At 50.3% G+C, this 12,728-nt stretch overlaps 1 protein-coding gene across 2 annotated transcripts in view; it reads right to left on the reverse strand.

The window, feature by feature from the left end:
* SEMA4C (semaphorin 4C) overlaps positions 1-12,492 on the reverse strand; it is a 57,759-nt gene extending 45,267 nt beyond the window's left edge. Inside the window, exon 1 of one of the 2 annotated variants that reach the window (XM_066639356.1) lies at positions 12,248-12,492. In XM_066639356.1, coding sequence (XP_066495453.1) covers positions 12,248-12,350 — 103 coding nt within the window. In that variant the 5' untranslated portion in view covers positions 12,351-12,492. Of the gene's footprint in view, positions 1-12,237 lie in introns of both variants that reach the window. The other variant, XM_066639357.1, reaches the window with a different exon arrangement.
* Between the last annotated feature and the right edge of the window lie 236 nt (positions 12,493-12,728).

Raw genomic sequence — 12,728 nt, forward strand, 5'->3', positions numbered from 1 at the left:
ACCCTTTTCTGCAGTCAAGCAATGCCTTCCAGTTTCCTCCCTGTCACCCACGAACCTGTGTGGCGCTCTCTGTAAATTTATGCAAAAATAGCTCATTGCCTAATGTTAACAGCTGCCTGAAAATTATCCTTTGGTTATAAAAAGCAAATGTGAGAATAAAATGTAGGGGTGAGAGAAGAAAACACAGATGTAGTCAACAGGTTCTCCCTGAGATCATCCAAATCCCTTAGCATCTGGGGCTGCCTTTTTGCAGAAAAGTTTAAGGGGACACATGACTGTTTACACTGGGACTGGGAACCCTGGACATGTGGGTTCATCTCCCTGCTGACCCGCTAGAACAGTGATTTTCAACCTTTTCCGTCTCACAGCACACGGGCAAGGTACTGAAATTTTCACAGCACATCATCAGTTTTATGACAATTGACAAGGCACACCATGTTGTTGGTGGGAAGCTCACATCCTCCAATGGCCCTAGTAAGTTTGGCCCCTCCAAACTCCGTGGCACATCTGCAGACCATTCGCGGCACACCAGTGTGCCACGGCACAGTGGTTAAAAATGGCTGCGCTAGATGGTCTCTGGTAATGTGGGGACCAGACATTGGGGGGGGGTGGAGATCAGGAGGCCAGATGGTTGGGGACCAGTCTCCAAACCACTTGCTGGAGAAACTGCGTAAGCAATTCTTTTTAAAGACAGAAGGATGAACCAGGAGCATAGCTAGAGGGGGGCAAAACAGTAAGTACCACAGGCACTGCAGTGCACCGTATAAGTGGTTCCTCCCAGTCACCAACCATTCTGGGCAGATATGGCAATGCATAGGCCGTCAACAAACCAAATTGCGTCACCTGCATATTGCTGTTGCTACCCGGAACGGCTCTGACAGCGACTGGGAAGGGCCACTTACATGGCACATGGCAGCACATGAAGTACTTACCATTTTGACCTCCCTCTAGCTACGCTACTGCTGGTAACCCTTCTGTATACAAAAATTTGTATTTCTATCCCACCTTTGCCCCACTGACGTGGACTCCCAAGGTAGCTCACATAAAATTTATAAAATGAAAACAATAAAACTACACATAAAACAACCAATTAAGGAGCAGCAGATGATATTAAAATATATGGATATAAAAACAAAGGACAAATGTATCATCAGTAAAACCAACAGCAATATGTAACAGGAACCATAAAACTGCGCACCATGTTTTGGTATATATATATAGGGCTGAACCAGGTCAGGAGTGAACCACAATGGATCACAGGCCACCAGTCAGCTGATGAGCTGCAAAGTGACACCTCCACAGAAGCAGCACTGATGAAAGGGTGGCCAGTGTGATAACAGGTGCCCCCATATCTTGGAAATAGGATCAAGATCTGTGCATTTTCTCTTCTGTCATTTGCAGCTAAAGTGCTTCTTTCTGGCCATCATCTGCTTAATGATGTCACTTCTAGCTTAATGGTGTCCTTCCGGCTCTCAGCAGGTGCCAAGAAAGCTATTTGGCCCACTAGCTGAAAAGAGTTTGATGCCCCTGCTCTAGGCAGTCTGAGACATGGACACCTCCTGCTCGGAGCAACAAGGAGAATCTAACACCACATGCTGAGGCTCAGGCACACAGCAAGAGAGGGTAGAGTTTGACTTGACCCCATAAATGCTCCAATTTGGACCCCCCCCAACAGCACCATGAAGTCACTGCTCAGCCCACCTCCATGTCAGAATGGAAGGGCTGCACTGTGCTAGCCAAGCCACAGGATTCAGAAAGGTCACTGTCGCTGCCACAGGAGTTCCAGCACAATGTGTGAAGAAGCTGAAAAGAGGAAACCAAGTCTGGTCCCTTTCCAGTGTCCTCTTCTGGCACCAGGCCCCAGCTTGGAAGGAAACAGAAGGGTCTGTGGCAGCCAAGAGAGAAGGTGCTGCACGCTAAGAGGTCTGATCCTGCATGGTTCCTGGCCTGGAAGGTTGGGCTAGCCAAAGACTGGAGTGGAGTGGAGAATGAGGAAGTTTCCGAGGAAGCAGTAGAGGAGTGCATGTCAGAAATCAGTTCCATCCCAGAGGTGGAAAACACTGTAGTGTGGATTTTGGGCAGAGAGCCCTCACTCGTGGAGAACAATCATACTGCACTTACGGTGCCCTTTTTGACTCCTTCCGAAGAGCACTATAGGGCCTTTTGGTTCCCACTTACACTTCCCTTCCCATACGCACACATCTCTCTTACCAATTTAGGATCACAGTTCATGCAGGCACATTTAAGAAGCTGTGAGAAGCTGGAGTGGGTTTCACAGGAAGGCAGCAAAGATGGGGAGAGGTCTGGAACCAAGTCCCATGAGGAACAGTCATGGTTATGTTTAGCTTGGAGAAGAGGAGACCAAGGGGAGATCTGACAGCTGCCTTTAAGTATCTGAAGGATTGTCCCGGGGAAGAAGGGGCAGACTCACTCTGTGGCACCCAAGGACAGGACTGGGGGCAATGGGTTGAATACCAGGATGGTGTTGGGAGTTGGACATAGAAGATCCAGGTTCAAATTCCCACTCAGTCACAAAGCTTCCAGGATGATCTTGGGCCAGTCACTCCCTCTCTCTCTCAGTCTCACTCCCTCACAGGGTTTTTTGTGAAGACAAGAGAAGGGGAGGAACCATGTGCACCACCCTGAGCTCCTTGGAAGATGGGCAGTAGAGAAATAAACTACAGGGAATGGATTTAGGCAAGACATGAGGAAGAACATCCTCACGGTAAGGTGAGGAGCAGCCTGCCTCATGCAGCTGTGAGCTTTCCCTCATTAACAATTTTTTTCAGATGGAAGCTGAATAGCCACCTGTCAGGGATACTGTAGGAGCTGCCTGCACAGAACATGGGGATGACTAGATAACTCCAATTCCTTCCCATTCCAATGTCGTTTGTATCCAATAAATGCAGAAGGAGAGGCCATAACTGAACATAGGAAGCAGCATTGTGCCAATCCAACTACTGCTCCAGTAGCTGAGTGTTGTCTGCTCTGATCAGTGTCAACACTCCAAGGTCTCAAGCAGAATCTTTCTTATTGCCTGCAAGTGGGAGAGACAGGGATTGGACCTTGAAACTTCTGCTTGCAAAACAGGCACAGAAGTTGGTGCCTGGAAGTTGGACCACCCAGCTCAGCACTGTCAACAACAGCGATTGTCAATGTTTTTTTTCTCATGGCACACTGACCTCTATGGTCTTTGAGTCTTGTGATGTCATTTCTGGAGGACTCTTTCAGGTTTTGCAGCTCTGTTTTTAGGGCAACCGTCTGCAGTAACAAATTGTTTGTCCCTCTTCCTCCTCCTCCCTATTGTTCATTTATGAAAAAGTTTTTTAGCAATTTTCCACCTCTGTTCTCCAAACTCCAGTGGCACACTTGTGGACTGCACAAGGCAGCTGAGCATGAGATGGGCTCCAGACCCCTGACAGTGCAATCCTAAGCATGCTATCTCAGAAGTAGAGCTCCGATGAGTTCAACAGGTCTGACTCGCAGGCAAGTGAGTATATAGGGCTAAAGTTTCTGCCACAATAAATCCATCAAAGTCTTCAAGATACAACAATCCCATGCTGTTCTTGAGGCTGAAATCAGCCTTTATGTTTCTGAGACTTGAAAAGTGGTTTGCAAAGAGGAATCGTGGAGAGTCCACTTAACCCCCACGTCTGCCAAACTTGTTTATTGGCTTTTTGTGTTCTTCCCAAAACTTATTTGGCCAGTGGCAACAACTGAGAATGAAAGCCACAGGCGTGCGCACGCATCAGGGGAAGCGAAACCCCTCTCAAACAGCTTGCAGCTCTTTGGAAAGAAAAGACAAACCGTCTGACCCAAGCCCGAGAGGCACAAAAGAGACAGCTCACAGTTGTGTGCTTATCAGCGATGGAAAGTCGCTTCAAGTGTCGACCTGATTGTGTGAACCAGCCATCACAGGTCAAAGGAGCACAGACGGAGCTTTTGTATCAGCTCAAAAGCAACCCTTTTCCCTGCGAGGTTGTTTACACAGTAGTCAGCTGTTAGCTGTTGAGCATCAAATAGCCAAGTTAAATAAAGGGATATATTCATCTGCTCTCAAAATGATGGGAGAGAAGAGGCAGGGAGGCTGTTAAATCCACAAGGCCCCCCATCCCCATTTTAGACTAAACAAGGCACCCTTGTAGTCTTTTTAAAAAGAAGTGGGGAGTATTTGCAAGAGCTAAAGGGGCCAGGACTCCTCGGGATCTCCTAGAGTTCCAGGCATGTGTGAATTGGCCCCCAGTGAGCCCAATAACACCTTTTACAGGGTCTGGCAAATCGAAAGAAACACTTTCAGATCCTGCTGCACTCCCCATGCTTCTCATCAGACTCCAAGGGAGGTAGCAAGACTCCCAGCTTGATGCATCACCAGGCCACTTACCAAATGCAAATACATTAAAGGTAGCACTCAATTACACACCAACCTTTCTAATGCAAATATATTCTGCTGCTACAGTTAGAGAGTGGCTCAGAGCTAACAGTTGCCTTGCAAAGGAAGAGCACACATTTGCATCAGAACAGACAGTGACTCCACTCTTTAAATAGAGGGGAATTAGTGTCTGGGCGGTTCCACAGGTTGAGCTCTGTGTGGTTCAGCAGCTTCCATATATTTCAACCACTTGCACCTGAGCCATTAAGTAACCAAGCTGGGCCACCTTGAAAGGGCCAACTTACACCAAACTGCCCAGCCCAGCCCAGCCAGCTCAAAACCAGCTCTCCAAGGTGTCATTCTGAGCCCAGACTGGAGATAACAAGGCATGCAGCTGGGATTTCACCTGCACAATTATCAGGGATCTTCCCTGTTTTGCACATCGTGAAGACAGACAGCCACAATGGCACAGGAAGACGCTCCACAGAATCGCTGCCAAACAGAGCAAATGGAACTTGAACCCAGGACAGGATGAGGCTGAGATAGTAGTAAGTTTTGGGGATAAGTTTGAGGCAGGTTTTGGGAGCTTTGACAAAGGGGGCCCAAACAATCAGGTTTGTGTGAAATGCCCACCTCAGGGGATGGATTTGGGGTCACAGTCCATCAGGAAGTTCTCCTGCACTCCCATTCATCTCAACGGATCTTGCACAAGAGATCATCCCAGGGAATTGTGCCCTGGTTAATCAGCGGGTGATCTCCTCATTTTATCCTCACTGCAACCCTGAAAGCAAAGAGTCCAGTCCTAGGCACTGGACTCAGGAGAAACTCTCATTATAGTCAATGGAGCTTATTCCCAGGTAAGCATGGATAAGACTGCAGCCTAAGAGAAGCTGAGCAACAGTGATTGCCCTTAAGCGACTCGGTGACTTTCATGACCAAGCGGGGGTCAGACCTGGTGTCTTCCCAGTCCTAGTTAAGACCCACATCACCCCAGGACCTCTTCAGAGGAAGGGCAAAAGTCTGACAGATCCAAGCTGGACACATTCCTGCCACCGCACCAAGGAGCTACACGCAACCTTTGCCTGGTACACAGATAAAAACTGAACAGTAGCAGAGAAGCTGAGCTAAAAAACCAGAAAGTCCCACTTCTGCCATGCACTCACTAAATGGCCTCTGGAAAGTCACTTAGGAAACTCTTGTGTTACAGCATCAGCCCTTGTATGCAGAAGGTCCAAGGTTCAATCCCCAGCATCTCCAATTTAGGGTGGAGAAAATCTCCCATCTGGAGCCCTGAAGAGCTGATGTCTGACAATTGTCAACAAATACTGAGCTAGAGATGGTCAAATGTTAAGACCAGTTGCCCCTATGCCAATGTACTACTGTATTATCTCAGCCTCAGTCATGCATCTGCAGTATGGGGATAATTTCACAGCTCTACCCAACAGGCTGTTGCACACATTACTGACAAAATATTTGTCAAAAACTTTGAACACTCAGGATAAGTGCTACACTAATTTTCTTAAGAGGACAATGCTATAAAAATGCACTTAGGGGCAAGTACCATTGAACTCAATGGGGCTTACTTTTGAGTAGACATCTCTAGGATTACACAGTCGGCCAGTTAGTTCTCCCACCAGTGGCTGCTTGCCTGCTTGTGCTGAATGATGATGCCAAAAGGCAAGGAGACCAGTTTACTTTCTGCGGTGGGATCTGCAGGGGGTGGTAGCCCTGGATGTTCTTCTTTAAATGCACAGCCAAAAAGGAGCATTGGTTGAAGCTCACCCACTTTGCCAACCCAAATGCAACACATTCAGGACACAGCTCGCAACCAATCACTCCTACTGCCTCTGCTCAGCAGTAGCAAACCGAGGTGAACGGAAGCATGGGAGGGGGACCCTCCCACGAGACATGGCAAGGCTGCAGCAGATTGTGGAAACCAACTGGAAGCGACAGCAGACTTAAAGAGACCAATAAACTCACTCATGAGACAGCCTCATGGACAGTGGCATCACTGGGGGGACGACACACTGGGTGACACCCTAAGGGGGGTGACACCACTATTGTTCAAATTGTAAAAATCTTGGTATTTTCAAATAGTACCATCATATAAATTCAATGCAGAATGCAAAGCAATAGACCATGTCAAAATATCTGTAGCCTATCAAAAGTTATAGCCAAATAATCAGAAAAGGAAAACACAACTGCCTTATGTAACAAAAAGTAGATTTGCTCAACTCAAAATTGACTGATGAGACTGATTGTTCCAAGAGCCAATGAGGTGTTGATATGACACAGCAGGGAGTGTTACTATGAGTCGGCTCTCATTTCCATGGATCAGAGCTAATACTAGCACTCTGATTCAGTTATGAGATTATCATCAAGTTGGCCACTGGTTTTTTTGCTGGTTACTGATTTCTTGGGCGACCTGTACTGTTAGATATTGAAATAATGTTAATGGGGGTTACACCCACCCTAGTGATGCCACTACTTTTAAGTTGTGGGTATGATATTGTCATTTATTTTGTATGGTCTGGTATGGGAGGAGGTCCATCATAGGGTGACACAAACCCTAGTGACACTTCTGCTCATGGATTAGGACTGAGGATACCCAACAACAACGTGAACCCATTTCATCCCAGATGACCCTCTTGCAGCTTGGCTTGCTTGTTTCAGCTACCTGCGTGTTCTTTGCTCTGGAGCTACCCTTTCTGCACTGCATCTACTGTCTGCATGAGACTGGGGGTGGGGCTGAAAGCAGTATATAAATATTCTTAATAAAGATGCCTGGATTGCTCAGGTTTGGCTTGTGAAAAATGGATGCGTCCCTGTTCCAGATTAGGAGCTTGTACTTGGCAGTATTCTCATCTTAACTCAATCGTGCACCCCCACCCCACGCAACTATTTTTCCTCCAACATTTGCCACCAGGGGAAATGAAATAGCTTCGCTTCCAGGCTGCAAATGGTGCAGCATCATTGCGGGAGCCACAGCTGTCACCCCTCACACACAACACATCATTGCTGCCAACACAGCACATCCTCGCAAAAAGCACACGGAAGCAGGTCGGGGAAGCAGAGACACAGTTGGCCTCCCTCGCCAGCTGGGGATGGCTTTACTCAGCCAAAAGCCAATGTTGGGTGCGTTCAAATTAGAACCTGTCTCAAAGCCACTTCAGTCGTCCGGAAGCCACAGTCTCTCCACCCCAAAAGGCAAGAGCCACAGACTGGGGAGAAGGGGAATCAGGAGACCTTTTCAGAGATCAAGGGGAATGCACAGCTCCTTGAAACCATTTGGCAACCCATTTGATCATGCACATGCCCCCCCCCCACACACACGATCCAAAGCATCTGACTTGTATGTTGGCTGCTCCTCCAGTCCTGCCCAGAGAATATAAATTTGAAACAAAACAAAAAAACCCACTTCTCTCATTTGCAAACAGGAGGGTGAATCGGTGCCCCCTGCTGGTGAGGAATATAGACTCATTTCACTGGTCCCCAGATCAGCTTTTGCAAAAAGGGCACACATCAGTTGGGAAGGGGTAGGGCAAGATCTGAAGAAATGGCACCACTAGGTTTGGGGGTAGGGGGGAGAGAGCCCATCGGAAAGCTCACCACTTCTTAGCCCCCAATTTGCTAATTCTTTACAGCACAAGATAATTCACTTGCCAGCCATTAAGGTTGCCAGCTGTCTATCTTTTGCAGAGCACCTGTAGATTTAAGGGAATACATGAAAGACTAATCATCTCAGTTTAGCACAAAGGAGTGTGGACACAAGGTTCAAGCAAGAAACTCTCATTAGCGCATTTAGCACCCAGCTCAACTGTGTCGGGATCCTATGAAGATGACCTAAGTGCATGTAATAAGCTCCCCCGAGAAGAAAGAGACAACAGAAATAATTAGAAGATCTGAAGGGGAAAGAAGAAAACAAGAAGAAAATCAAAGGCTCTTATGCTTCCCCCCATCAACGTCCAAAGTACGGTCCTGTCAATTACTCTAGAACACAAACCACCACACTAGCGATTAGTCACAGCTTACAAAACTGTGCTAGAATGAGACAAAAGGACAAAAAACAGCCCAGCCAGCCAACGAAGCAATGAGGACAATGAACATTAAGAAAAGCCCTACTGGGTCATCTTCACCAACTTCTAACAGCACTCAGCCAGATGGAGACAGGGACGCATAGCGCATGGGTTTGAGGCAAGTCTTTCCCACATTTTCCACAGCACCTGCTATTCAGAGGTAGATGGGCTGCCTCTATGCACACAGCTATCACAGCTATCTCCTCCACCAAGTTGTTCAATCCTTTTTAAAAGTCACAGAATCAAAGAGTTGGAAGGGACCCATAAGGTCATCTAGTCCAAACCCCTGCCCATAGCAGGAAATCCTCCTAGATAATCTCCAGCAGGTGCCAGTCTAGCCTCTGCTTGAAGATCTCTAGTGAAGGAAGATCCATCGCCCTCTCGGCAATCTGCCCACTTCCAAACCACCCTGACTGTCAAAAATTTCTTCCTGATTTCCAACCAGAATCTCCTTTCTTGCAGTGTGTAGCTACTGGATCTAGTTCTACTCTCAGACTAAAGCTGCAATCCTATGCACACATTCCTGGGAGTAAGCCCCACTAAATACAATGGAACTTATTTCTGAAGAGACACGCAGAGGATTGTGTTGCGAGGTAGGGATTGTTGCCACATCTTGTGGCAGTGAATTCCATGGGCTAACTTTCTTCTGCCTGTCTTCTAACATGCTGCCAGCCAGGGACTACAATGCATTTTTGGGGAAAGAAGGAAATCCTATCCACAGCTCTCAGGTGGATCGTGCATTTAAGGGATCAGCAACCCACACTATGAGATTTTGATTCCATGTGGCTGCTTCCCCTCTCCATCTCCGACTCTAGGCTTCACATTGTGAAACTCTACAAGGCTGCCAGCTTTTCCACTGTTCCCTGCAGCCCACCACAGCAGCTTCAGCAACAACCGCAAGTTATCCTGTTCACCTTCACACCTCAAAATGTTTCCCCAGACCAGCTTCAAGGCACAAGAGCCATGTGGGCAGGTTTTTTCTGGACAATTGGCAACACTACTGCTGCGCAGCTGTATCACTTTTGTCATCAGATGCCAGCACATCAGAGAGCGAGCATGACAGGGGGAACAGAGCTATTTGTCAAATCTGGTCTGGAGAGTAATTTAAAATAAAAAGCGACATTGAACAAAGCTGTTTGCCTTTGTACTGATGTAAACAAGCCCTGGGGATCTGGCCACATTTTAGAATTACTTAGGAGAAGAGGGAAGGAGGAGAAAGAACAGAACATAAAAGGGGGGAAAGCACCATACAGGTTGAGAAGAAAAGGATCTGAGATGGTGATGTGTACACACACACACACATCCAGAGAAGGGCACTTTTTGTGTGGTTTCTGTGATGAGAACCCGGGAGGCCAAGCCAGAGTCGGGTTAATCCTTTTGCCAGCTCAGCTCTTACCAACTCGCAATGTTTGCTGACAAGAGGCAGAAGCCGAGCAAGTGTTTCTGCTTTCTCAGAAGAGACTTTGCAGGGAGGGAAAGAAAAGCAGGCTCCAGAAGGGGGGCAAAAAAAAAAAAAAAAAAAAAGGTAGAGAAGGAGAGGGGAAGCTCAGCAGCTGAGTTTTTTTGCAAGGCAACTGTCTGCTAAAATCATTTCAAGGTTCTCCAGCAGGCATTTGACTGCCAGGTCTGGGCCTGTTGAGCAGAGATCCGGAGCAGCTGGGCTGCAAGGACAAGGCTACCCCCCCCCAAATCCACCTGTGGCAGACAGTGGCGCAGCCAGAGGGGGTGCAAAGCACTAAGTTTTGCAGATGCCTGAATGCACCCTGCAAGCGGCCCTCCCCTTCAGAGCCATTCTGGGCAATGGGAGCAAAACAAAGACATTGCTTGCATGGTGCATTCAGGCACCTGCAAAACTTAGCGCTTTGCACCCCCACTGGCTACGCCACTGGTGGCAGGGAAGAGCCCCTTCTGCTGCACTGAGCTTAGATCTCAGGCTGCAATCCGATCCACACTCACCTGGGAGTAAGCCAGTTGACTGTAAAGGGATTCACTTCTGAGCAGACATGCAATGGCTTGGGCTGTCAACCAGGAGTAAACATGGGAAGGGAGCTGGCTGCATGCAATCCCAGGCGCTCTTGCGTAAAACAACCCCAAACTGCATTGGAAGGAGGCCGACTCTTGAGTAAACCCACTCACACCCGGGGGAGGATTGCAGGAGTCCCACTGCTGCCAAGTGATGGAGCAGATAGAGGGAGATGCCCCCAGGCGAGAAGTGGGGGAGGGATCTGGCGATTGCACTCCAAGAGTCACCAGGAGAAACTTGATCCCCAGCAAAACACACACACGCCTCTCCAGCACGCACACAAAGGGAGCTGGGAGGAGGGGGAGCAAGACACACACACACAACTTTCCACAGCTGTTTCTGCTGGCTTGAAAAGAAAACAGGCCCGCAGATGAGAGAAGCCAGAAACTTTTTCAGCAACACAACACGGGGGGGGGGAGACACACAAACTGCAGAGGGGGGCTGCGATCCAGTGCACGCTTGAGGAAGGGGACCGCCACTCACTCGGGTGGCACTCACTCCCGAACAAGCCTGCCGCAGGATCAGGACCACAGCTCCATTTCCACTCCAGGTTGTTGCTGCTGCTGTTTCCCCTCCTTTTTTGGTAAGGATGGCACAGGTTTGGTGCAGAAAAATCAACAAATAGCACCCCCCCGAAACTGCCCCCACCCCAGAGAGGGAAAGCACTGCCCAGCCCTCGTCAAGGCGATCTGATGATGATGCTCGGAGCTTGTTTACAAAAGGGACGAAAATGCAGTTCTAGTTTCAAGTCAGTAACATAATCCTACGCGTGTCTACTCAGAAGTAAGTACCACTATAGGCAATGGTCTTACTCCCAGATAACTGTAATTGCAGCCTCGAGCCCAATCCGATGCATGTCTACTCAGAAGTTAGTCCCATTATAGTCAATGGGTCTTACTCCCAGGAAAGTGTGGCTAGGATTGCAGCCTTAGAGCCCATCCTAGGGCTTTCCTCAGAAGTGAGTCAATGGGACTGAATCCCAGGAAAGTGTGGCTGCTGCCTACTCAGAAGTCTCACTGTAGTCAGTGGGGCTTACTCCTAAGAAAGCGTGGATAGGATTGAAGCCTCAGAACCCAATCCTAGGTATGTTTACTCAGAAGTCAGTCCCATTACAGTCAATGGGGCTTACTCCCAGGAAAGTGCGGATAGGATTGCAGCCTGAGGGACCACGCTTGTGCACGTCTACTCAGAAGTCACTGCCCTCAGAGACAATGGCAAGGGGCTCTGGCTTGGCGAGCACCAGGAGGGGCTCGGGGGTGTGCCCGGGCACAGGTTGCTCTAGGCAGGGCGCGGGGGAGTCGCGCGGCTCTTATCCGGAGCGGGGCTGGGTCCTCCTCGGGAAACTCCCTCGCCAGCCGCAAGCCCGAACACGCTCTGCCCGCGCAGGGAGCCGCTCCGCGGGCTTGACTTCCGAGCAACCGCGATCGGGCCTGCCAGCCGCGGTGCTTCCGCGGGAGTAAGCCCTGCGTTGGTGGGGATCGTGCGCGCCAGGCTTGCAGCCAGCCGGAGTGGGCACGGGGCTGGGGGGGTGCCAACGCCCCCCGCCCACTTGGGGGGGTCCGAGGAGGAGGCTGCCTTTCCCTTTGGGGGGCAAGCGAGCTCTGCAGGAGCCCCCCCGCCCGCCGCTGCTTGGTCGACAGCGGGCAAGGCGGGCGCAAGGAGCCAGCGAGACAATGGCAGCGACGCCAGGATCGGGACCCCCGAGGATGCCGCCGCCGCCGCCGCCCACCCCCGTCGTCGTGGCCGCCGGATCGCAGCCCCCCACCCACCTGTGCTCACCTCCGGCCACGATCAGCCCCGGCTGGCTCTGCTCCTCCAGCTGCGCCCCAAAGAGACCTGGAGTTAGATCCACAGTCGGGGGGTCTGGCCGGAAGAGGAGCATCCACACGCTGCCCCGGGCGCGCCTCGGGGGTCCCCTTCCCCGGCTGCAGGATGAGCCCCCTGGGCGCCCCCAAAGCCCGATCCCCCAGAGCCCCGCAGCTGCCGCGCTCGCCCCTTCGCCTGCGCTCTGCGAGCCCGTCGTTGTCCTCCTGCGCCTCCGCCTCCTCCTCCCTCTTCCCTCCTCTCTCCTCCTTCCTTGACGTCAGGCTCCTGGGCGGGCATCGGGAGCAGCCGGGGAAGGGGGCCGAAGGGGGCCTCCCCGCCTCCCCAGCAGCCGCCCAGGAAAGCCCCCAGACGCCGAAAGACGCACTGAACTGAGGCGCCCACAGGCTGCTGGTGGACGGTCAGGACCCCCCAGACTCTGTTTGGAGGGGGGAGA

Source organism: Tiliqua scincoides, chromosome 11 (assembly GCF_035046505.1).
Source record: "Tiliqua scincoides isolate rTilSci1 chromosome 11, rTilSci1.hap2, whole genome shotgun sequence".
Lineage (NCBI taxonomy): Eukaryota > Metazoa > Chordata > Lepidosauria > Squamata > Scincidae > Tiliqua > Tiliqua scincoides.